The sequence below is a fragment of the Pristiophorus japonicus genome, chromosome 3, assembly GCF_044704955.1.
Source record: "Pristiophorus japonicus isolate sPriJap1 chromosome 3, sPriJap1.hap1, whole genome shotgun sequence".
In the NCBI taxonomy this organism is placed as follows: Eukaryota; Metazoa; Chordata; class Chondrichthyes; family Pristiophoridae; genus Pristiophorus; species Pristiophorus japonicus.
Window position 1 is genome coordinate 121,684,635 of NC_091979.1, and position 27,004 is coordinate 121,711,638.

A 27,004-nucleotide genomic window follows, 5' to 3' on the forward strand; every position below is an offset into this window, starting at 1 on the left:
ACACTGTATATTAATGATTTAGACGAGGGGATTAAATGTAGTATCTCCAAATTTGCGGATGACACTAAGTTGGGTGGCAGTGTGAGCTGCGAGGAGGATGCTATGAGGCTGCAGAGTGACTTGGATAGGTTAGGTGAGTGGGCAAATGCATGGCAGATGAAGTATAATGTGGATAAATGTGAGGTTATCCACTTTGGTGGTAAAAACAGAGAGACAGACTATTATCTGAATGGTGACAGATTAGGAAAAGGGGAGGTGCAAAGAGACCTGGGTGTCATGGTACATCAGTCATTGAAGGTTGGCATGCAGGTACAGCAGGCAGTTAAGAAAGCAAATGGCATGTTGGCCTTCATAGCGAGGGGATTTGAGTACAGGGGCAGGGAGGTGTTGCTACAATTGTACAGGGCCTTGGTGAGGCCACATCTGGAATATTGTGTACAGTTTTGGTCTCCTAACCTGACGAAGGACATTCTTGCTATTGAGGGAGTGCAGCGAAGGTTCACCAGACTGATTCCCGGGATGGCGGGACTGACCTATTAAGAAAGACTGGATCAACTGGGCTTGTATTCACTGGAGTTCAGAAGAATGAGAGGGGACCTCATAAAAACGTTTAAAATTCTGACTGGGTTAGACAGGTTAGATGCAGGAAGAATGTTCCCAATGTTGGGGAAGTCCAGAACCAGGGGACACAGTCTAAGGATAAGGGGTAAGCCATTTAGGACCGAGATGAGGAGGAATTTCTTCACCCAGAGAGTGGTGAACCTGTGGAATTCTCTACCACAGAAAGTTGTTGAGGCCAATTCACTAAATATATTCAAAAAGGAGTTAGATGAAGTCCTTACTACTAGGGAAATCAAGGGGTATGGTGAGAAAGCAGGAATGGGGTACTGAAGTTGCATGTTCAGCCATGAACTCATTGAATGGCGGTGCAGGCTAGAAGGGCCGAATGGCCTACTCCTGCACCTATTTTCTGTGTTTCTGCCTCCGATGTTTTCTCTTCCACAAAAGGCCGCAAAAATGTTCCATATAATCCAAAAGCTAGAAGCAGCTCCAGCTCCACGTGGCTCGTTGTATGACCTGACTTCCGACTTCTGGCTTGCTCGTATGTCGCATTGCGCATGTGCGACTGAATCGAGGGCCCATTCTCAAAAAGGAGGCGGAGTTCAATGCGAACATGGACAGAAGGACACAAAAAAAGCTAGCGCAAATATTCATTCTGCTTAGAAAATCATAACGTGATTAGACAGAATCAATATCATTTTATGAAAGGGAAATTGTGTTTACCAATTTTATTAGAGTTTTTAAAGGATGTAACTGGAAGGGTAAATAAAGGGGAACCAGTGGATGTAGTATATTTGGATTTCCAAAAGGCATTCGATAAGGTGCCATATAAAAGATTGCTATGCAAGATAAGTGCTCATGGAGTTGGGGTAATACATTAGCATGGATAGAGAATTGGTTAACGGATAGAAAACAGAATAAATGGGTCATTTTCCGGTTGGCAGGCTGTAATTAGTCGGGCGCTGCAAGGATCAGTGCTTGGGCCTCTGCTATTTACAATCTATATTCATGACTTAGATGAAGGGACCGAGTGCAATGTATCCATGTTTGCTGACGATACAAAGCTAGGTGGGAAAGTAAGCTATGAGGATGACACAAAAAGCCTGCTAGTGTATATAGACAGGTTAAGTGAATGGGCAATACAGCGGGCAGATGGAGTATAATATGAGGAAATGTGAGATTATTCACTTTGGTAGGAAGAATAGAAAGGCAGAATATTTTAAATGGTGAGAAATTATTAAATATTGGTGTTCAGAGAGAATTAGGTGCCCTTGTACATGAGACACAGAACGTTAGCATGCAGGTACAGCAAGGAATTAGGAAGGCAAATGGCATGTTGGCCTTTATTGCTAGGGGGTTGGAGTACAAGAGTAAGGAAGTCTTACTACAATTGTACAGGGCTTTGATGCGACTACACCTGGAGTACCGTGCACAGTTTTGTTCTCCTTATCTGAGAAAGGACATACATGCCTTGGAGACAGTGCAACAAAGGTTCACGAGATTGGTCCCTGGGATGAGAGGGTTGTCCTATGAGGCGCAATTGCGTAGATTGGGCCGAAACTCTCTGGTGTTTAGAAGAATGAGAGGTGATCTCATTGAAACAAAAATGATTCTGAGGGGGATTGACAGGGTAGATGCTGAGAGGTTGTTTTCCCTGGCTGGAGTGTCTGGAACTAGGGGGCAAAGTCTCAGGATAAATGGTCGGCCATTTAACACTGAGCTGAGGAGGAATTTCTTCACTCAGATGGTTGTGAATCTTTAGAATTCTCAGAGGGCTGTGGATGCTGAGTCATTGAGTATATTCAAGGCTGAGATAGATAGATATTTGGACTCATGGGGAATAAAGGGTGGGAAAGTGGAGTTGAGGCCAAAGATCAGCCATGACCTTATTGAATGGCAGAGCAGGCTCAAAGGGCCATATAGCCTACTCCTGCTCCTAATTCTTATGTTCTTATGAAAACTGCAGAATCTAGCAATTTCAATCTGGTGAATTGAATCTTAAAACAACATAAAAGATCACAGAAAACATCAACGAAAATGGTTTGTGGTGTAACTCACATGTTTAAAATGTCCCAATCTTTTGTGCTGGTTCAGCCGACTCCACCCGGATTGTGCTGCCGTAAACGAGCAGAAACTCTACCCCCTTCGGCTTAGTTTAAGCAATTTAATTGTGGGATTGTGTAACAATACTTCAATAGAGGATATAAACAGCTTATACTCTAAAGCACTCTTCACACACAGAAATACATCAGGTAAACAGATGGGCAAGGTTGTGGGTCCAAAGTAGGAAGGGAAGAATTTCTGGGAGGCTCTTGGAACATAAGGAGGAAGTGGCAGAATATAACGGTTTAAGGAGGGAATCTATGAGGCCAGGGGTCTAGTGGCTGGAGCAGAGCTCATTGATGGTGCAAAAGAGAGTGCAGGAAGTCAGGAGTAAAATAGGTTTGCAGGAGCAGATAGTATGTATGGGAGTGTACAGCTGGAGAAGATTAATGAGAGGGTGAGGTGAAGGAACAGAAAAATCTGAAATGGATGAGAAAGATCTTTGACTCACTCCACTGAGGCATATTTCTTGGCAAGGATGGGGTAATTTAATATGGTTGTGGATAATGGCTGTGTCATTGTGGATGAGTTGTAGTTTGTGGAGGGTTTTGGCTGGAAGGAAGAGCATTGAAGAAGTCAAGTCTCAAAATGATAAAGTGTGGATAAGGGTTTCAACAGCAGTGGAAAGAAGACAGGAATCATGTTTTGGAGGTGAAAGATAGCATATTGGGTGATGGATCGAATGTGGAGCAGGGAATGGAGCTAGGGATGAACAGGATGCTGAAGTTCCCCACCTTTGAACTTAGCCTTAGATGGTAGTGGGAGTCTGAAGATGTAAAGGCTGGTGGCACTTTGGTATTAGCAGGCGATGACAAAAGGAATACTTGCAGGATGCAGGATGAACATCTACTTAATAAGTGTACATTAAAATAAGCATTTAACCTAAATAGATCTACAAAACAATCAAAAGTCAATAGGAAGAAAAACACATTTAAAATGGGAGAAGGGTGAGTGGCCACTGGGATTAACACAACTATATTCAGAAACACTTTAAAAGAGGAACCTGAAAATGAGCACAGCTGCAAATGCAAACATAACAGTGACACAACACAAGATGCTAACAGGACTGAAACAAGCAGCAACATAAAATAGTTAATAAACTCAATGATTACGTTCTCCAATATTCATTAGGGAGGACATAATCCCTGCATAATCAGTGATAATCCAAGTAAATTTAATGATTTTACCATAAATGATAAGAAAATTGTGACAGGCTAATTAGGACTCAAAACAAATAAACCCTCAGGAATGGGTGGCATTTATCCGTGGCTACTAAGACAGGGATGAGATTTGTGAGGTGCTGATGATCATTAAGAAGTAGTTGATGGATACAAGAGATTTCTCTATATATAGGAAAACAGGATAATGTGGTTCAAAAGGGTGATAAAACAGATGTAGATAGTTACAGACATCAGTTCCAATTCAATATGGGATTAAATAATGTAATCAATTATCAAGAGTAAACTTGTATGATGATAACTTAGTAAATAAATGATTCAAAATGGAAATACTCTGTCTGAACAAACTCCTTGCTGTTTTGAGGAAGATACATCCTTGGGATTTTTTACTATGTCAAAGGCAAGTTGTTGTTGTAAGTGGACAGTGACAAACCTTTAAACATAATGCATCTAGAGTTCCAAAAAAACTTTGAGAAAGTTCTGCATGAAGGGCTGCCACTTAAATTGGAAATGGTCGGGAATTAAGATGATTTAGATCAGAATTTGGCTCATAGCTAGAGAACAGGAGATAACTATCAGGGACATACTAAAGGACATAGACAGGCTAAGTGAGTGGGCAAAAATTTGACAGATGGAGTATAATGTTGGAAAGTGTGAGGTCATGCACTTTGGCAGAAAAAATCTAAGAGCAAGTTATTATTTAAATGGAGAAAGATTGCAAAGTGCTGCAGTACAGCGGGACCTAGGGGTAGTGGTGCATGAAACACAAAAGGATTGTATGCAGGTACAGCAAGTGATCAGGAAGGCCAATGGAATCTTGGCCTTTATTGCAAAGGGGATGGAGGATAAAAGCAGGGAAATCTTGCTACAGCTATACAGAGTATTGGTGAGGCCACACCTGGAGTACTGTGTGCAGTTTTGGTTTCCATATTTAGGAAAATATATACTTGCTTTGGAGGCAGTTCAGAGAAGGTTCACTAGGTTGATTCTGGGGATGAGAGGTTGACTTATGAGAAAAGGTTGAGTAGGTTGGGCCTCTACTCATTAGAATTCAGAAGAATGAGAGGTGATCTTATCGAAACATATAAGATTATGAGGGGGCTTGACAAGGTGGATGCAGAGAGGATGTTTCCACTGATGGGGGTGACTAGAACTAGAGGGCATGATTTTACAATAAAAACAGAGATGAGGAGAAATTTCTTCTCAGAGGGTTGTAAATCTGTGGAATTTGCTGCCTCAGAGAGCTATGGAAGCTGGGACATTGAATATATTTAAGACAGAAATGGACAGTTTCTTAAACGATAAGGGGTTATGGGGAGTGGGCGGGAAGGTGGAGCTGAGTCCATGATCATGTCAGCCATGATCTTATTGAATAGCGGAGCAGGCTCGAGGGGCCATATGGCCTACTCCTGTTCCTATTTCTTATGTTCTTATGTTCTTATGGAAGGAACGTTGGCGTTACCGCCCTGGATGTGATATTCACTCCCGCCCCCTGCTGCATCGCCGGGCATCAACAATAACAGCTATGATATCTTCTGTATGACCTCACAAACATACAGGCTTTAAGATGGCTGATAACGTCAGGACCCTGTCAGATGACCTGTTCCCTCTTTATTGTTGTAAACAGCAATGGCTGCATTACCACAGTGGTCCATTGGGTGGAGCTATATATATATATATTACAGCTGCAACAGGGGGCGTTGTCGCCTCAGCTTGTCGTTTGGGGAGTGATATGTAAAGGCAATGTTGGTCAGTTAGGGCAAACTTTCTTCTTCGCACCAGTCTGATGCCCGCTGATTGTTCTTTGGTGGCACATTGCTGCGTGATTCCTCAGCCCTCCTCTCTCAGAGTGCTTGAGGATGTAATGGAAGTTCCATGGTCCCTCAGAAATACGAGAAAGAATCTTGCAACCCAACATTGGCCCCTCCCTTTAAGTGAAGAAAGGAGCCTGTGATGTCGGCAGCACTGCACTGAACATTCTTCAGCGCTCAGCCGCTACCGCCTCGCTCACACACTTTAGTGCTGTAAGAGGTGAAGTGCTTGATTTACCACTCCACTTCCCTCTTGAAGCGCTAAAGCTGAAGATCCCTGGATGAAAAAAAAGGATTATTGCCTGGCGATATGTTTCTCACTTCTCAAAATTTATCGCCTCAAATGGGGCGCAAAGGAATTTCCAGCCTTATGGTTTCTAATTAACATTGAGACTTAAAGAAAGAAAGACTTGCATTTATATAGCGCCTTTCATGACCACAGGACGTCTCTAAAGCTTTACAGCCAATGAAGTACTACAACTGATCCAAGGCTGACATGTTGGGTGGAATTTTAACCCACAAAAACAGGTGGGTTAGGGTTGGGTGGGAAATTAAAGAGTTAAAAAAACGGAATCCTGACCCCAACCCGCCCACTTACGCTTTCAATGGAGGTGGGACGGGTGAGGGCGCGGTGGAAGGAGGGGGTTGTGGGAAGGGCAGCAACCAACCTGCTCCCAGGAGACGGGTTGCCCATTTAAATACTATAATGAGGCTGGCGTGCCTCATGGTGATCGGCCATTACAAATTTAGCTGTGGGCAGGTGTGTTTCCCTGGCCTTGGGGAACCTGCCAGTTAAAGGAAGGCAAGGACTGCTGGATCCAGGAGGTAAGTGCCTTTCTGCTTACCTGCTGGATCCAGCGTCTCTGCCTCAGCCACCGCCCGCGATCGGACCCCTCCAACGCTTCTCTTCTCCCCTTGACCTCCCTTCCAAGGCTGGGACTGCAACTGGCTCCTCCAGCTCGCCGATAATAAACAAAGTAGGCCGTGGTCCTGCCATCTCGGTGTGTGCAGCACTGGGATTATGCCCTGACTCAGGCATGATCCAATTTCTAGACCAAGGTTTATAATTATTATATCACAGCTTTGTTAAAAATGAAGTACAATTTATTAGCATTTACTTTATCTGAAGCGTGTAGCTTAGCTCTTCATACATAAGCTGCAAGATAATAGAAATATATGAAGCAAGTTGGAGAAATTGAAAATGCCACAGAACATTCCTATAATTGAAAACATCTCTGTATTTTTAATTGGTTAGAAAAGAGCTCTAAATTTCAAGTGATTAACACAAGATTGATAGTACTATCTGATTTGAACATTAGCTGTGTAACTGAATGGACTTGTGCAAGAAATGGGCTTTCACTTACTGAAGGGGTGAGTTTCAGCTCTGATCTTTCCCTGTCTCCTTGTTCAAAGAATTCACTGGTAACCAGTTCAGCCACCTGCAATAGGATCACAGTTTTCTGTAAGGGGAGAACATGTTCTTTCTGTGAATACTTTCTCATCAGTTTTCCTTGTTACTTTTGATTCTCCATTCTTGGATTCTGCCCCTCCCTTTTATCAATATCTCAGCTAATCACTATGAATGTCCAGTATTTGGGCCAAAATTTCAACACAACTGATATATTGCTGTTAGAGTCAAATGCTTTTCAAAATTCTGAAAATTAAACCATGGGAGTAGAATTTCTACCTAAATGTGGACATGGTGGAACTTGGAAGCTTATCTCTATATATACAAAAAGACCTGGAAGTTTGACTTGCCACTCCTATTCCCAATAGAGAGAGAACTGGCAAGGTGCTCCACTATCACACAGGCAGCCGACAGTTCATCAAGGGACTGAAATTCAGCCCCCCGCTAAAGCCTGTTACCGCCGGAAAGCAGTGGCTGTGTAGCGGTGTCAAATGGCCGGCGATATGTAAGTCGCCACCCGCGAAATTCTCCCCGGCGGTTTTCCCGTCAGTCCCCACTTCCCCTGCTGCTGCCAAACCCTCCTAGGTGTGTCATTAAAGCGCACACCTCCGATTTCCCGCCCCACAAGCAAAATTCACCGTAGAAAATCTTCTGACCCCCTTGGTGCCCCCGACAGTTTTTTTTTCCGGTGCTCTGTGTTTGCAGTGTGTGTAAAATGGCGGTGCGGCCTCCATTAAACGGGAGGGTGCACTGTCGCGGCCACCATCTTTTTTTTTTGTTGGCCGACTGCCAGGTCAGCCCAGCAATTATGCCCCCGGGTTCGGCCGGGCCACCAACAGGCAGCTTGGCACCCCCTCTTGGGTGCCAGGCTGCTGGCCCAGCCGAAACCCTCCCTGGAGGCCCAGTGGATCTAATTTAAAAAGCTGCAGAGCTTGCAGCCGCTCTCCCCTTCAACTGAAGGGGAGAGACGTGTTGACGTGCCAGCGTGGTGACCTCACCAGCCTGGTGCTGATCACTGACAGTGGCGAAGATTCCATCCCGCCTCCATTACGACGGACTCTCCGCTCCCGCCCCCACTTCTGCCCCATTATGACCGACTTTCGCCTCACTCGAAAAAAAACGACAAAGAGCTGAATTTCGCAAGATGGGCCGCAAAAAACACAAGAAAAACAGTAGGCGCGACCCATTTCCGACGGGGGTGAATTTCGGTCCCCAAATGTTTTAGATGACAAAATTTAAGTTTGAATTTTGTGAAACGTATACCCGACATAAAAAGAGATGTCTCAGAGTGCTTTACAGAGCAGCGGATGGTAAATTGATATTGAGCAGGGGGATAAAAGGCAAGAATTGCATAGAAATAACAACATGGAGAAAAGCCATTCGGCCCAATCAGTCCACGTTGGAGTTTACCTTCCATGTGACCCCTACTAGAATTTGAACAGGGCTTGCTGGAGAATTTGTAAGAGTTGTTGGGGCCGAAATTGCCCCCTCCTTAAGGCCTATTACCACCGGAAATCGGCGGCCTCGCTGCGGAGTGCAATAGCCGCCGATTTTTCGTGTAATGGCTGCCATTTTGAAAATTCCGCTCCAGTGGTATCCCAGCGGTGACGTGCTCCCCCCACTACTGCTCTACTGCTGCCAATCCATCCTAAGTGCATCATCCCCCCAATGGCGAAAATCCGTCGAAAACATCTTGTTCCCGTCGCACGGCGCCAAAAGCTGCTTTTTTCTGCCGGTGCAGTGAGGCTGTAGTCCTTGTAAAATGGTGGTGTGGCCCCATCAAAGGGTAGGACTTACTGCCGCTGCTGCCATGTTTTTTTTTTGTCGGCCGACTGCCATGTTGGGCCGACAATTATGCCCCCTGGTTTGGCCAGGCTGCCAGCAGGCAGACTGGCACCCCCTCTTGGGTGACAGCCCGCTCGCCAGGCCCGAAACCCTCCCTGGTGGACCAAACTTAAACAATTGCACAGGCTCTCCCCTTTAAGTGAAGGGGAGAGCCGAGGTGATGCGGCGCCGTGATGACGTCATCAGTGCTAAAGATAACAGTGGCGGCCACTCCGACCACCCCCAACCTCCGCCCCTCTAGAGCCCGAACTTCTGCTCACCACCACATATCCGCTCCGATTATGACCGGAAAAAAAAAAGCCAAAGAGTGGAATTTCGCTCAAGAGGCCACCGCATCCACTGCGTCGGTAAAAACAAGAGAAGCAGGATAGGTGCGCCCCGTTTCCACCAGTGGGCAATTTCAGCCCTGTTATATTTGCGTTATACTAGTAACTAAGCTGCTAAAAATATAGGACCCAAAATTGGTGGCCTTACCGCCCACTGCCACTGGCTGCCGCTGAGTTTTTTGGGCAGCCTCCCCCTCGGTGACAATTTCTTCGAGGCCTCCCGCCGGTGGGTGGGGAAGACTGCTGGGAACCGCCCGCTGACCGCAGCTAGCATGCAAGGTGTGCAAGTGACCTCCCGCCCGCCGAACTGCCATTTTGGTCTGGGCGGGAGTCGGCGGCAGCAGGGAGTAGAACCGCTGCATGAAGGCAGGTCTAACCCTAACGGTAAATAAGAAGACCTGCAAAACAAGGTTGGTGAACTTTTATTTATTTTTTTTGAGCAATTTATGTGGATGGGGTCCCCTGAAGGTGTTCCAATGGGTTTTTTTTGTGTGTGAGTTTATATTTTTAGCTGTTCCCCCCCCCCCCCCTCCCTGGGCCCGACTCAATCCTCGGTAGCACTTTTGGCGAGGATTGCATTTGCTGGCGAGATTGGGAGCTCCTGCCAGCTGCCGCCCAGATTCACGGCGTAAGTTGTTTTTTTGCCGTCAGGCAGTACTGGCAGATCTTTTAGAGGAATCTTCCTGGCAAAGTACCGCCAGGTCTCTCGGCGATCCTTTGGGCGGCACTTGGGCAGGCCTTGGCTTTCACCAAGTTCGGGCCCATACATTCTGTAAGCATCGCGTTGACTATTAGTCGAATACAAATAGAGGTTCATCTTTAAAAGAAAAACTAAACATTCTAAATCTTGCTATATTAGGTTTGTAAAGGTGCCTCTACACTTACCTTTAAAAATGTTCCTGTCTAGGTTGAGCAAACATTTGGCCTTGCTCTCCTCATTATATTCCATTTCAGTGAGATGCTTCACTAATTTATTGGGTCCCTGTATTTATTTTACGGGAATAGATGGCCTTAACTGAAGGGCGGATACCCGATTGTCACGCGCTGTCAATATTAACATAATTCTACATAATTTCAATTTTTAAGCTTTAAATTACAAATATAACCAGATTATTTGGTTAACAGTAAAAAGTCACGTCAGTTTAAAAGGCCATGCACATGAAACTTGCTGACCTGTCTCGATGTCTCCCATGGTTTAGTTACAGCCCCCAGATCACAGGCAGTCATCAGCATCGACCTACATTGACAATACACATTTCCATTACCAGGCATCTCTGTCATTACACATCTGTAGAACTTTATCTAAAAAAGTAATGCATTCTGAAGTATTTTTTAAATGATCTGCAATGACTTTGCCTATGTACCGAAGTAGATAATCTGTATGTATATTTTTTTATATGTTTTTGTAATAATTTAAGGGGGGAGACTAAACCACGAAATCAGGCTTGGGGATCGCGGTGCACGATTAACCCGTACCTGTTCATTGTTTTGCAGGCAGCATGTTAAGTTGGTGCAACCTTCTCTTTTAAATGATTGCTGTGTACGGCCAGCGCTCTCCGCGCTGTTCATTGGCTGTACGCACCAGCAAGGGCCCTGATATCACAAGTGGCTATCACGACTTAAAGGCAGCCTGCACCTCGTAAAAGGAAGGTGAATTGTGGCTCCAAGAAGTGGTGAGAGTTTTTTTCCAAAATCAATCTGGGCTCTGATACTTTGAGCAATGGCTGAACATGTGAGAGAGTGAACACCAAGCTTTTCAGATACGGCACTGGAGGTCTTGGTGGAAGAGGTGCAAAGAAGGAGAAATGTCCTTTATCCGTGGGGGCAGCAGGCCCTACAGACACTGGTTCGAGAAACAGTGGAAAAAAGTAATATATAACAAATAATATAAACAAAAACTAAAATAGGGAATTGTCTTATGAGGAGAGATTGAGGAGACTAGGGCTATATTCCCCAGAATTTATAAAAACGGGAGGTGATCTCAGTGGAACACTTCTTAAGTGGTTTGACAGGATAGATGCTTGGAGGATGTTTCCCCTGGCTGGGGAGTCTAGAACTAGGGGTCACAGTCTCAGAAAAAGGGGTCGGCCATTTAGGACTGAGATGAGGAGAAATTTCTTCACTCAAAGGGTTGTGAATCTTTGGAATTCTCTACCCTAGAGAGCTGTGGATGCTCAGTTGTTGAGTATATTCAAGGCAGAGATCGATAGATTTTTGGATATTAAAGGAATCAAGGGATATCGGGATAGTGCTGGAAGGTGGAGTTGAGATAGAAGATCAGTCATGATCTTATTGAATGGCAGAACAGGCTCGAAGGGCTGAGTGACCTACTCCTGTTCCTATTTCTTATATTCTTATGTTCTTAAGTAGCAGTGGTCAATGCCAGGAGTGTTGCTCTAAGAACATGGATGCACTGCAGGAAGATGTTTAACGATCTGACATGAGTTGTTAAGGTGAGTGGGTTCATCTTCAATTGGCACTTTTTACAAACTGCACCACGAGCCTTACCAACCGTTCAATTCGATACAGCCCCCACCACCCACCTACAAATAATCTCTATTAATCTGTACTCAATTGTTTAGTTTATGTGCTTTACCTCATCCTTGGCACAGTTGCAAGCTTCGCACTCACATCTCACAGCTCACACACGCTGGCAGGTATTCAACCATGGCAGCCACATCATGCAAACATAATGCAGGATACTCACCGATGCACTTCTTTCTTTCTTGCAGGAGAAGGTGGCACATAAAGGTGGGCAACAGGAAGGAACTGGAGGAGGACAAGTGCATCTGCACTTTTCACTCCCCATGGAGGAGACAGTGCTTGATATAATGGGAAGGGGAATCACTGTGGCTATGGCCACTGGCGGGGCTGGAGGGACCGATCATCATCATCATCATAGGCAGTCCCTCGAGTCGAGGATGACTTGCTTCCAGGCCAAAAAGTTCACAGGTGTTTCAATGAAGGACCCAATATTCCGAACTAAATCTTGAAACATGGAAACATAGAAAATAGTGCAGGAGCAGACCATTCAGCCCTTCGAGCCATAAGATCATGGCTGATCATTCACCTCAGTACCCCTTTCCTGCTTTCTCTCCATACCCCTTGATCCCTTTAGCCGTAAGGGCCACATCTAACTCCCTCTTGAATATATCCAATGAACTGGCATCAACAACTCTTTGCGGTAGGGAATTCCACAGGTTAACAACTCTCTGAGTGAAGAAGTTTCTCCTCATCTCAGTCCTAAATGGCTTACCCCTTATTCTTAGACTATGTTCCCTGTTCTGGACTTCCCCAACATCGGGAACATTCTTCCTGCATCTAACCAGTCCAGTCCCGTCAGAATATTATTTGTTTCGATGAGATCCCCTCTCATTCTTCTAAATTCCAGTGAATACAGGCCCAGTCGATCCAGTCTCTCCTCATATGTCAGTCCTGCCATCCCGGGAATCAGTCTGGTGAACCTTCGCTGCACTCCCTCAATAGCAAGAATGTCCTTCCTCAGGTTAGGAGACCAAAAGGGTGGAAGATGCCTGTGCGTGGTTGTCATGGCAAACCTAATCCTCCTCCTCCCATTCCACTTCTCCTTCATCCCACAATCGCTTTTAGCTCACAAGCTGAAGATGGCGTAAGCATGCACTACTTACTTTATCCTCTTCCTTCACTACAACCCAACTCTTGTCCCTTTTTCATTTCAGATACTCAAGAACTCGAACCTTCCCAGTCAGTGGACAAGGAGGAAGACGGTGAGGATGAAGAGACACCATTACTTGATCTTACACTTGCACCCATCAGCTCAGAGATTGACACTGCATGTGTTTTAGAGGCTAGTATAGAGGAGGGATCTGCATGTGGAGAGACACCAGTTACAAGTGCATTGGAGTCAGGGTGGGGGCAAAGGATAGTGCAGGTGCCAGCTCACCGGAGGGTGAGGGTGCACACTAGTTCTGCTCAGAGGAGTCAGATGAGAATTTTGATGGGCCAGGCTACAGAAGATGGCTGATGGACGTACATAGCCAAATGCTTGGCGCACTGGAAAGCCTACCAGAAAGCCTGTGCTCAATGTCAAGGAGCATGGAGAAATCTTGCACCAACTTGGCACAGAGCTTTGCTCAGACCTTGGAACCCATCCTTTCCTTCATGGAACAGGTGGTCACCTTTATCAGCATACCTGTAAAATCCACCGTGATGCAGCATTTGATGGCTGATGTCACAGCGTCCATTGTAGCACAAGCAGCTTCTATTAAAGATCCGAATGCTTCAATGAAAGCTCCGACTGCTGCCACCGTGGCTCTGAATATCTCTGTTCAAAGGGGCTTCCAGCGCATCATTGCAGTCCATCAATCTGTTCTCCTACAGAGCAGTAGGATTGCAGTGGTGCCACCCCGAGAGATTGGTAGTGGATCCATGGAGTATGAACTTGCTGTTCTCTCTCAGTATAACAGCATTCCTGCTCCCACTCCTGCCACTCTGCCAGTTACCTTGCAGTTGCCTGTCAGCCAGCCAGCCCAGGCTGAGATGGTGCAGTCTGAAGCCTGGCATTCTAGGCCCAAAGCTTCTCGATGTCACCCTCCAAGGCCATCTGTGCTCTCCTCAATTGAAGGCCAGCAGCCTTCCAACCACCCATGCTGCAGCCATTGGGAAAGTACCTTATAGAAGCAAAGACTAAGGGAATGAACAAGGATTATTAGTTTATTTTTGTATGCAATATGTCATGATTGAATTCATAAAATTGGATTAGAATGTGCATTTTCTACTGGTTTTTACTTTTATACTGTCGGAAAGAGGACAATGTGATGATCAGTGATAGAGGAAAGGTAAGGAGTGTGGGACTGTTGGTGAATAGGGAAGTGTGGTTGAGGTTACTTGTATCGTTCTTGAATTAGTTAACCGTGTAGAGCCCGGGGAGAAAGTGGCTGTCTACGTTGTAGCCTCCCTTCCTCTTTGTGTTTCTACACTTCCTCCTCCTCCACTTCCTCATCCTCAGCTTCTTGCTTGATAGGTGGGGCAAGGGCTGTTCCCTCATAATGGCCAGGTTGCACAACATGCAGCATACTACCACAAATTTCGATACCCACTCAGCTGAGTTCTGCAAGGCTGCTCCAGAGCGGTCCAGGCAGTGGAAGCGTTGCTTGAAGATGCCAAGGGCGTGCTCTATAATATTCCTTGTGGCAGCATGGCTCTTATAAGAACATAAGAAATTGGAGCAGGAGTAGGCCATACGGCCCCTCGAGCCTGCTCCGCCATTCAATAAGATCATGGCTGATCTGATCATGGACTCAGCTCCACTTCCCCGCCTGCTCCCCATAACTCCTTATCTCCTTATTGTTTAAGAAACTGTCTATTTCTGTCTTAAATTTATTCAATGTCACAGCTTCCACAGCTCTACTCTGAGAGAAGAAATTTCTCCTCATCTCAGTTCTAAATGGGCGGCCCCTTATTCTAAGATCATGCCCTCTAGTTCTAGTCTCCCCCATCAGTGGAAACATCCTCTCTGCATCCACCTTGTCAAGCCCCCTCATAATCTTATACGTTTCCATAAGATTACTTCTCATTCTTCTGAATTCCAATGAGTAGAGGCCCAACCTACTCAACCTTTCCTCATAAGTCAACCCCTTCATCCCCAGAATCAACCTCGTGAACCTTCTCTGAACTGCCTCCAAAGCAAGTATATCTTTTCGTAAATATGGAAACCAAAACTGCACGTAGTATTCCAGGTGTGGCCTCACCAATACCCTGTATATAGCTGTAGCAAGATCCCTGCTTTTATACTCCATCCCCTTTGCAATACAGGCGAAGATACTATTGGCCTTCCTGATCGCCTGCTGTACCACCATACTATCCTTTTGTGTTTCATGCACAAGTACCCCCAGGTCCCGCTGTACTGTGGCACTTTGCAATCTTTCTCCATTTAAATAATAACTTGCTTTTTGATTCCTTCTGCCAAAGTGCATGACCTCACATTTTCCAACATTATACTCCATCTGCCAAACTTTTGCCCACTCACGTAGCCTGTCTATATCCTTTTGCAGATTTTTTGTGTCCTCCTCACACATTGCTTTTCCTCTCATCTTTGTATCATCAGCAAACTTGGCTATGTTACACTCAGTCCCTTCTTCCAAGTCGTGAATATAGATTGTAAATAGTTGGGGTCCCAGCACTGATCCCTGTGGCACGCCACTAGTTACTGATTGTTAACCAGAGAATGAACCATTTATCCCGACTCTCTGCTCTGTTAGTTAGCCAATCCCCTATCCATGCTAATATATTACCCCCAACCCCATACATTTTTATCTTGTGCCACTGTAGGCCTGCTGTGCGCGTGAGTTATGAGCCATTTCGCGAATAGATGAGCCTGTCACCCAGTAGCCAGCCTTTGACTTGCTGTGGTGGTTCAAATACAGGTGGCACAGAAGATTGCCGCAGAATGAAGGAATTTTGACTATTGCCAGGATAACGGGAATTCACCTGCATGATGCGCTTCCTGTGGTCGCACCACCAGCTGCACATTTCGGTTCATGGAAAATGGCTGCATTCACGAGGCGCACGCAAGGCAATGTGCGACCAGTCAATGGCACCCTGTATCATGTCAAAGCCTGCAATCTGTGCAAAAGCATGTGCTGACTCCACCTGCTTGTCTTGGGCAAGAGGGAATGAGAGGAAGCTATCTTTCTGAGTATAGAGAGCGTCAGTGACCTCCCAAATGCAGTAGTGTCCTAAGAGCAGCGAGATGTGACTTATATTTTCAGTACCAGCCTGGAAGGAGCCAGACTCATAAAAACTAAGAGCCACGTTCACCTTTACAGCCACAGTCAATGCTGTCCTTGCTGTACTTTGATGTTGCAGTTGTGGCAACAGCAGTTGGCAGATTTCAGGCCCGACCTCTTTTGTGAAGCGAAAATGTCTCAAATATTGGTCCTGACTAAACTGAAGTAAGAGAGGTGTTCCCTAAAGACCCTCTGTGGATATGTCCTCCTGCTGAGAGCACTTCTTCTCCTCCCCTCCTCCTCCTCCTCCTCCTCTCTTCTTGCAGCTTGTCCTGCACTGCATGGCCTCTCTTCATTCTTTCAGTCATGTTCAGTTCCAAGAGGAAGCCTTGCCAGGCCACCCGTGTCTGGAAGCAACTTGTTTCAGCACAAGCTTTTAAATCAACAAAAAAGTACTTCAGCTTCAGCACCAGCTAGACCATTCCCTGTAGAGTATTCAAACTTAGGCAGGTATAGGAAAGCTCCAAAAATATGTACAATTGCACCAGCAGTCAGAAGAAACAATCTAGCAACTAACCTGTAATAGTTCATCATCCCTTTAAATAGTGCTGATGGGGGTCCTTTTTATTTAAGACATGTTCAGTTGTGCAAGCTTAAGACTGTAGGTCAGAGATGCTTTTCAAAAATGGCAGTGCTGGCATCAAATCAGTATTGCACGCTGATTGACATCATAATCTGCCTGGCCTGCATGCTGCTGTCTGTCATTAGGTGCGCGTCGCAAACCCCTTTATCAAGACGGCATTGCGTATGCTTCTTGTCAGAAGTGTGCGTACCCATCTTGGATCACATTTGAGTGTTAGGAGGCCCTGTACCACCTAAAGAATGTGTACTGCACAGCCCAATTTCTCCCCCATAGAGTCCCTGTGTTCTGTGACTATTTCAACATCTTGTTTGACACGTGTTACCAGGTATTTAATATAGATCTCTTGACCTGAGCATTTCTCGTTGCTCCTTTACGTTCCAGTTGTACTCTCCTGAATTCACAAGTTTAAAAAACTTCATTCTTCGCCTAGAAAAGAAAAAATTAGTATTGTGTAAATTTTAGATTATTTTTTAGACATTGAATCATAGAATCATAGAATCACACAAATTTACGGCACGCAAGGAGGCCATTTTGGCCTATCATGTCTGTGTCAGCCGACAAACAGCTATCCAGTCTACTCCCACTTTCCAGCTCTTGGTTCGTAGCCCTGCAGGTTACAACACTTCAAGTGCATATCCAAGGGTCCCTGAAATGTGGTGAGGGTTTCTGCCTCTACTACCCTTTCAGGAAATGAATTCCGGATCCCCACCACCCTCTGGGTGAAGAAATTTCCCCTCATGTCTCCTTGAAACCTCTTACCAATTACTTTAAATCAATGTCCCCTGGTTGTTAACCCCTTTGCCAAGGGAAATAGGTCCTTCCTATCCAGTCTATCCATGCCCCTCATAATTTTATACACCTCAGTAAGGTCATCTCTGAGCCTCCTCTGTTCCAAGGAAAATGAAGCCAGCCTATTCAATCTTTCCTCATAGCTACATGCTGACTGTCCTTGATTAATCCATGTCTTTCCAAATGAAGATTTATCCTGTCCCTCAGTATTTTTTCCAATAATTTTCCCACCACCGAAGTTAGACTGACTGGCCAATAGTTACTCAGTCTATCCCTTTCTCCTTTTTAAAACAAAGGTACATTAGCAGTCCTCCAGTCTTCTGGCACCATACCAGAGAGAATTGGAAAATGATGGTCAGAGCCTCTGCTATTTCCTCTTTTGCTCCAAACAGTAGTAGTGATGTTGGGGAGGGCATCAAACATGAAATTAGGGGTGCGTGCAATAAAGGTGACTTTAATATGCACATAGATTGGGTTAACTAAACTGGAAGCAATACGGTAGAGGAGGATTTCCTGGAGTGCATAAGGGATGGTTTTTTAGACCAATATGTCGAGGAACCAACTAGGGGGGAGGCCATCTTAGACTGGGTGTTGTGTAATGAGAGAGGATTAATTAGCAATCTCGTTGTGCGAGGCCCCTTGGGGAAGAGTGACCATAATATGGTGGAATTCTGCATTAGGATGGAGAATGAAACAATTAATTTAGAGACCATGGTCCAGAACTTAAAGAAGGGTAACTTTCAAGGTATGAGGCGTGAATTGGCTAGGATAGATTGGCGAATGATACTGAAGGGGTTGACTGTGGATGGGCAATGGCAGGCATTTAGAGACCGCATGGATGAACTACAACAATTGTACATTCCTGTCTGTCGTAAAAATAAAAAAGGGAAGGTGGCTCAACCGTGGCTGTCAAGGGAAATCAGGGATAGCATTAAAGCCAAGGAAGTGGCATACAAATTGGCCAGAAATAGCAGCGAACCCGGGGACTGGGAGAAATTTAGAATTCAGCAGAGGAGGACAAAGGGTTTGATTAGGGCAGGGAAAATGGAGTACGAGAAGAAGCTTGCAGGGAACATTAAGACGGATTGCAAAAGTTTCTATAGATATGTAAAGAGAAAAAGGTTAGTAAAGACAAACGTAGGTCCCCTGCAGTCAGAATCAGGGGAAGTCATAACGGGGAACAAAGAAATGGCGGACCAATTGAACAAGTACTTTGGTTCGGTATTCACTGAGGAGGACACAAACAACCTTCCGGATATAAAAGGGGTCAGAGGGTCCAGTAAGGAGGAGGAACTGAGGGAAATCCTTATTAGTCGGGAAACTGTGTTGGGGAAATTGATGGGATTGAAGGACGATAAATCCCCAGGGCCTGATGGACTGCATCCCAGAGTACTTAAGGAGGTGGCCTTGGAAATAGTGGATGCATTGACAGTCATTTTCCAACATTCCATTGACTCTGGATCAGTTCCTATGGAGTGGAGGGTAGCCAATGTAACCCCACTTTTTAAAAAAGGAGGGAGAGAGAAAACAGGGAATTATAGACCGGTCAGCCTGACATCGGTAGTGGGTAAAATGATGGAATCAATTATTAAGGATGTCATAGCAGTGCATTTGGAAAGAGGTAATATGATAGGTCCAAGTCAGCATGGATTTGTGAAAGGGAAATCATGCTTGACAAATCTTCTGGAATTTTTTGAGGATGTTTCCAGTAGAGTGGACAAGGGAGAACCAGTTGATGTGGTATATTTGGACTTTCAGAAGGCTTTCGACAAGGTCCCACACAAGAGATTAATGTGCAAAGTTAAAGCACATGGGATTGGGGGTAGTGTGCTGACATGGATTGAGAACTGGTTGTCAGACAGGAAGCAAAGAGTAGGAGTAAATGGGGACTTTTCAGAATGGCAGGCAGTGACTAGTGGGGTACCGCAAGGTTCTGTGCTGGGGCCCCAGCTGTTTACACTGTACATTAATGATTTAGACGAGGGGATTAAATGTAGTATCTCCAAATTTGCGGATGACACCAAGTTGGGTGGCAGTGTGAGCTGCAAGGAGGATGCTATGAGGCTGCAGAGCGACTTGGATAGGTTAGGTGAGTGGGCAAATGCATGGCAGATGAAGTATAATGTGGATAAATGTGAGGTTATCCACTTTGGTGGTAAAAACAGAGACAGACTATTATCTGAATGGTGACAGATTAGGAAAAGGGGAGGTGCAAAGAGACCTGGGTGTCATGGTACATCAGTCATTGAAGGTTGGCATGCAGGTACAGCAGGCGGTTAAGAAAGCAAATGGCATGTTGGCCTTCATAGCGAGGGGATTTGAGTACAGGGGCAGGGAGGTGTTGCTACAATTGTACAGGGCCTTGGTGAGGCCACACCTGGAGTATTGTGAACCGTTTTGGTCTCCTAACCTGAGGAAGGACATTCTTGCTATTGAGGGAGTGCAGCGAAGGTTCACCAGACTGATTCCCGGGATGGCGGGACTGACCTATCAAGAAAGACTGGATCAACTGGGCTTGTATTCACTGGAGTTCAGAAGAATGAGAGGGGATCTCATAGAAACGTTTAAAATTCTGACGGGGTTAGACAGGTTAGATGCAGGAAGAATGTTCCCAATGTTGGGGAAGTCCAGAACCAGGGGACACAGTCTAAGGATAAGGGGGAAGCCATTTAGGACCGAGATGAGGAATTTCTTCACCCAGAGAGTGGTGAACCTGTGGAATTCTCTACCACAGAAAGTTGTTGAGGCCAATTCACTAAATATATTCAAAAAGGAGTTAGATGAAGTCCTTACTACTAGGGGGATCAAGGGGTATGGTGAGAAAGCAGGAATGGGGTACTGAAGTTGCATGTTCAGCCATGAACTCATTGAATGGCGGTGCAGGCTAGAAGGGCCGGATGGCCTACTCCTGCACCTATTTTCTATGTTTCTATGTTTCTACTTAGCAGCCTGGGATACATTTCATCCGGGCCTGGGGATTTATCCACTTTCAAAGCTGCTAATCCCCTTAATAGTTCTTCTCTCACTATGTTTATCTCGTGTAATATTTCACACTCCTCCTCCCTCATTGAAAAGTCTGCATCACCCTTCTCTTTTGTGAAAACAGATGCAAAGTATTCATTATGAATCATACCCACATCTTCTGCCTCCACACACAGATTTCTTTTATGGTCTCTAATAGGTCCCACTCTTTCTCTAGTTATGCTCTTGCTCTTAATGTATTTAAAAAACATTTTTGGGTTTCCCCTGAGTTTTCTTGCCAACATTCTTTGATGCACTCTCTTTGCTTTCCTGATATCTTTTCTAATTGCACCCTGCACTTCTTATACTCCTCTAGAGTCTTTGCAGTTTTGAGTTCCTGGTATCTGTCATAAGCTTCCCTTTTTTTCTTTATCTTACCCTGTATGCCCCTTGACATCCAGGGGGCTCTAGATTTGTTAGCCCCACCTTTTTTTTTAAGGGAACAATGAAGTATATACCAACTAGTATTGCCAAACTCCCTTGTTGTCTATTTTCCAGTCCTTGTTTCCTCTGTCTTCCAAATTTACTTTCTAATTCTACTTCTCTGCTACCCATGACCCTTGACATCCAGGGGGCTCGAGATTTGTTAGTCCCGCCCTTGTTTTTTAAGGGAACATACTTGCTCTGTACCATTGGGACCTCCTCCTTGAATGCCTCCCACTGCTCTGACAGTGATTTACCATTAAGTAGCCGTTTCCAGTCCACTTTGGCCAAATCCCATCTAAGCTCAGGAAAATTGGCTTTACCCCAATTGAGAACTTTTATTCCTGGTCCTCCTTTGTCCTTTTCAATAACTACCCTAAATCTTACTGAATTATGATCACTAGCACCAAAATGCTCTCCCACTGATACCCCTTCCAGCTGCCCCTCTTCATTCCCCAAAACTAAGTCCAGAACCGTTCCCTCCCTTGTTGGGCTTGTTACATACTAGCTAAAGAAGTTCTCCTGAATGCATTTTAGGAATTCCGCACCCTCTGTACCATTCACACTATCTTTTTCCCAGTTAATATTAGGGTAGTTGAAATCCCCCACTATTACAGCTCTATAGTTTTTCCACTTGCAGCAATTTGCCCACATATTTGTTTTTCTATCTCCCTCTGATTGTTTGGGGTCTATAGTACACTCCCAGTAGTGTGATAGACCCTTTTTTGTTCTTCAATTCAACCCGTATGGCCTCGTTTGATGACCCCTCGAACATATCATCCCTTCTCACAGTTGTAATTGTTTCTTTAATTAATACTGCAGCCCCCTCTCCTTCCCCCCCCCCCTCTATCCCGTCTGAAAACTCTATAACTAGGAATGTTGAGCTGCCATACCTGTCCTTCTTTCAGCCATGTCTCAGTAATAGCTGTATCGTACTCCGAAATGTCAATCTGTGCTCTCAGCTCATCTGCCTTATTTCCTATATTCCTTGCATTGAAGTATATATCATTTAGTATTCCCAAACTCCCCTGTTGTCTATTTTCCAGCCCTTGTTCCTCTGTCTTCCAAATTCACTCTCTACTTTTCTGTTGCCCAATTCTAGTTTTGCTTCTCTCACCACTGAATCTATTCTCCAGTTCCCATCCCCCTGCCAAGTTCGTTTAAACCCTCCCCAACAGCACTAGCAAACCCTCCCATGAGGATACTAGTCCAGGCTCTGTTGAAGTGCAACCCGTCCGGCTTGTACAGATCCCACTGCCCCCAGAAACAGTCCCAATGCCTCAGGAATCTAAAGCCCTCCCTCTATCTCTCCAGCCACACATTCATCGTCTCTATCCTCCTATTTCTGTACTCACTAGCATGTGGCACCGACAGTAACCCGGAGATTACTACCTTTGAGGTCCTACTTTTTAACCTCTCTCCTAGCTCCCTAAACTCTGCCTGCAGGACCTCATCCCTCTTTCTACCTATGGTAATGTTGGATAGTTTGTGGTTACCTGTGGAAGTACGTATAAATAATATAACTATAGGTAGTGAATGTAACTGCTTCATACTCTGCTAACAGTACCAAATTCAACATTGTTAAATTGATCCAAAACAAAACTGTGCCAATTACTCAACCCAGAGCAGATGTTCAATGATAACTTGCAGATTAAAATTCCACTGTGTGCATTACAAAGCAGGAAAAGAACAAATTTAGTTCCGTCTGATTCAAATTCTGTTATACTGTGGCTGTTTCTAATGCAATTTGGGGAGGTGGGAATATTTGTTACCAGTTGACATTGATGGAAGTTAATTGGTGCCTTTTGAAAGTGTATTTTGAACCAGAAAACAAACTGTGAATGTAGAGTAAATCCAGCATAAACAGATATTTAAATAGAATGTTGAGAATCACATTAAAGCATGTTTTTTTTTCTTGATCATTCTGTAGCAAATACCTACCAATAATTTCAAATGTATTCTCTCTTTGCTTTGGAGGGAAGGCATGCTAATAGGTAAATTGTTTGTTCATGCCAATGAATGACTGGTCATAGTAATGGGGCATGTTGGAGCTTTTTTGCAGAGATCACTTGAACTGAGATGGATTTTAGAAGGAATCCTTGTAGGAATACACTGCCAGAACTGACACTGTTGCAATTATTTCCAGTTGGAAGAACATTACTATAGCAGAAAGCTGTGCATGAGAAGTTTGTAATTCTCAGTACAGATTAGAACTTCAATACCAGCCATTTGTTTTTAAAACAGTAAACCAGTATTAGACTTCAACATTTAAACCTTAGCTTTTAGAAACAGGTTGAATGGTCCAAGATAGAACTATCCAAATTTTCAATTTTCCTAATTAGTTTGGTTTTTCACAGACAAGATTTTGATCAAGAAAAAGCCAGTGATTAGGCTTCAACCACCAACTAAACCTATTTTGATTCAGTTGAAAGAGGCCCTTCATCCCCTTTCTCTCAATTTTCCACATTGCCAGCTGCATAAATTTTCCATTACAGCATCCATCCCCACTGACACCTGAGAGTCCCTGGCCAAAGACCACCCTAAGTGGAGAAAGTGAGTCCCAGAGGGTGCTGAGCACCTCGACAGCGAGAGCGTGTAGAAATCAAGCGCAGGCAGCGGAAAGAGCGTGTGGCAAACCAGTCCCACCCACCCCTTCCCTCAACGACTATCTGTCCCACCTGTGACAGAGTCTGTGGCTCTCGTATTGGAATGTTCAGCCACCAAAGAACTCACTTCAGGAGTGGAAGCAAGTTTTCCTTGATTCCAAGGGGCTGCCTATGTTGATGATGATTGGTTAAATGAGTTCTGGGAATTGACCTCAACTACTCGACCTAGCAACCCATTCAATGGCTTTGAAATTGTGGTGTATTCAATGGCGTAGTAATCCATTTGAAAGGCCCCGCGGTTTCCACATAAGCGAAACCTGGAACTTGCAATCTGTCATGGTATGCCTTGAGAGATTTGCCCAACAACAACAATTTCTGATGAATCTCTATGGCTTGTAAAAGCAGCCATAGGGCCTGATTTCATCAGTGTAAGGGTTATTATAAATCTTAAATTAAACATTTAAAAAAAAACATTTGATGCACAACCAGTTTGAGATAGATTTTCGGCTTTGTTGATATCGGGACAGTAATGGTGGCGGGGCGGTTCTGATACCACCTGGGAACAGTTTGCACCCTAGTCTGAAAAATTCGGGCAAAAAAGAGGTGCGATGATTGGGGGCGCAAAAACAGGCGTTGCACCAGGAACTTTTAACGTCCGAGCTGAAAACCGCAGCGGTAAAGAAGGTTGACATTTTGCGCATCCGCAGATGCGTTTCGAGTTTCCCAGGCGCTATCGGTATTTTCAGGGTGTGGAGACTTCTTGCGTGCATGCACAGAGGACCCGGCCAAGTAGTTGCAATTCCGCAGAGATGGAGCAGCAAAAGGGCAGGCAGTGTACCAGGAGGTTTTCCCAAAAGGCTTCTGAGGCCTTCGTTACAGCAGTGGAAAGGAGGTGGAGATCATTGCATCTTGTTGGGGGAGGTAGACCACTGCCTAGCATACAGAAACATAGAAAATAGGTGCTGGAGTAGGCCATTCGGCCCTTCGAGCCTGCACCGCCATTCAATGAGTTCATGGCTGAACATGCAACTTCAGTACCCCATTCCTGCTTTCTCGTCGTACCCCTTGATCCCCCTAGTAGTAAGGACTACATCTAACTCCTTTTTGAATATATTTAGTGAATTGGCCTCAACAACTTTCTGTGGTAGAGAATTCCACAGGTTCACCACTCTCTGGGTGAAGAGGTTTCTCCTCATCTCGGTCCTAAATAGCTTACCCCTTACCCTTAGATTGTGACCCCTGGTTCTGGACTTCCCCAACATTGGGAACATTCTTCCTGCATCTAACCTGTCCAATCCCGTCAGAATTTTAAACGTTTCTATGAGATCCACTCTCATTCTTCTGAACTCCTGTGAATACAAGCCCAGTTGATCCAGTCTTTCTTGATATGTCAGTCCCGCCATCCCAGGAATCAGTATGGTGAACCTTCGCTGCACTCCCTCAATAGCAAGAATGTCCTTCCTCAAGTTAGGAGACCAAAACTGTACACAATACTCCAGGTGTGGCCTCACCAAGGCCCTGTACAACTGTAGTAACACCTCCCTGCCCCTGTACTCAAATTCCCTCGCTATGAAGGCCAACATGCCGCCATTTGCTTTCTTAACCGCCTGCTGTACCTGCATGCCAATCTTCAATGACTGATGTACCATGAAACCCAGGTGTCGTTGCACCTCCCCTTTTCCTAATCTGTCACCATTCAGATAATAGTCTGTCTCTCTGTTTTTACCACCAAAGTGGATAACCTCACATTTATCCACATTATACTTCATCTGCCATGCATTTGCCCACTCACCTAACCTATCCAAGTCATTCTGCGGCCTCATAGCATCCTCCTCACAGCTCACACTTAGTGTCATCCGCAAATTTGGAGATACTACATTTAATCCCCTCGTCTAAATCATTAATGTACAATGTAAACAGCTGGGGCCCCTGCACAGAACCTTGCAGTACCCCACTAGTCACTGCCTGCCATTCTGAAAAGTCCCCATTTACTCCTACTCTTTGTTTCCTGTCTGCCAACCAGTTCTCAATCCACATCAGCACACTACCCCCAATCCCATGTACTTTAACTTTGCACATTAATCTCTTGGGTGCGATCTTGTCGAAAGCCTTCTGAAAGTCCAAATACACCACATCAACTGGTTCTCCCTTGTCCACTCTACTGGAAACATCCTCAAAAAATTCCAGAAGATTTATCTAGCATGATTTCCCTTTCACAAATCCATGCTGACTCGGACCTATCATGTCACCTCTTTCCAAATGCGCTGCTATGACATCCTTAATCATTGATTCCATAATTTTACCCACTACCGATGTCAGGCTGACCGTTCTATAATTTCCTGTTTTCTCTCTCCCTACTTTTTTAAAAAGGGGTTACATTGGTTACCCTCCACTCCATAGGAACTGATCCAGAGTCTATGGAATGTTGGAAAATGACTGTCAATGCATCCGTTATTTCCAAGGCCACTTCCTTAAGTACTCTGGGATGCCAGGCACATCTCACACCAGATATAAACACATCTGGTGTGAGATAGCACAGGAGCTCTCAGCAGCTGACACGATGACTAGGACTGGCACTCAATGCAGGAAAAAATTCAACAACCTCACGAGAGTTGTCAGGGTGTGTATCCTTAACATTTATGTAGACCTTTCATGTTGCCAAGATCAATGTCTCACACAATGTTAAGTTTTTGATGGAACTGCCCCTTCTCAATGTATTGCAGGCCATGGTGTGGGTTGTAGAATGCAGCAGAAAGCTGAACTCTATCTTCCGCAGCCATTACCTCTGCAATCAGGATGCACATATCCTCTTGTACCCTACTCATTTTAAAGCCTCCTTGAACTACACTGACACTGATGATATGCATTTCATTGGCATTACCTTGAGCCACTATTCTATCTGCTTCTCAGCTCCTCCCAGTGTTTGTAAAGTCTTACTCAACAGCCACACACATTGAAGTAAAGACACAGCACGTGCACACAGTCGCAGCTATTGAACTACGGAAGGCATATGTGGCACAGCAGGAGGTAAACCCTTACTGAAACATTTCTTGTTCTTTTTGCAGACGAAACTCTCCCGCAACAGACGGGAGCAACTCCGGGCAGGAGGTGGAGAGCCTGAGCTCCTTGATCTAACAGAAGTTGTGGGGGGCGATGCCGAGCCCGCATCAGGTAGTGAGGGTATGTGAATGGAACATCCGACTGACGTAACTTAATTGTCACCTAATATGAAGTCACCTAGTCCCTTTGCATCCACATCTGCAATGCCACCTTCCTGCTATCACTCTGTCCCCTCCCCTTCTACTAACCGCACATCTGTTCTTTTCTGCTTGCAGATGACCAGCCACAACCTGCAATGCCTTCTCGGGAGCCTTCTATATCTGGGCAGGGTGGAGACGATGAGGGAGGTGATGAAGGTCTGCAGCCTGAACCGCAGAGCACAGCAGTCACCACTCAATCGGAGACAACATCTGGGGAAGAGGCAGATTTCCAGGGGTTGAATGCCTCTGAGGCTCCTGACCCCAGTGGCCTATAGCAATGCCAAGCGGGCGGGGAAGCTTGGAGGCCTGCTCTCCGTAGGGTG

At 45.1% G+C, this 27,004-nt stretch overlaps 1 protein-coding gene across 2 annotated transcripts in view; it reads right to left on the reverse strand.

Moving 5' to 3' along the window:
- Positions 1 to 27,004, reverse strand: part of pde11a (phosphodiesterase 11a) — a 609,195-nt gene that overhangs the window by 107,631 nt on the left and 474,560 nt on the right. For both annotated transcript variants that reach the window (XM_070875770.1, XM_070875769.1), the window contains 3 exons: positions 16,931 to 17,008; positions 10,406 to 10,469; positions 7,018 to 7,092 (listed from right to left, as the gene is read on the reverse strand). In XM_070875770.1, the coding sequence (XP_070731871.1) occupies positions 7,018 to 7,092; positions 10,406 to 10,469; positions 16,931 to 17,008 (217 nt within the window). The remainder of the gene's footprint in view (positions 1 to 7,017; positions 7,093 to 10,405; positions 10,470 to 16,930; positions 17,009 to 27,004) is intronic.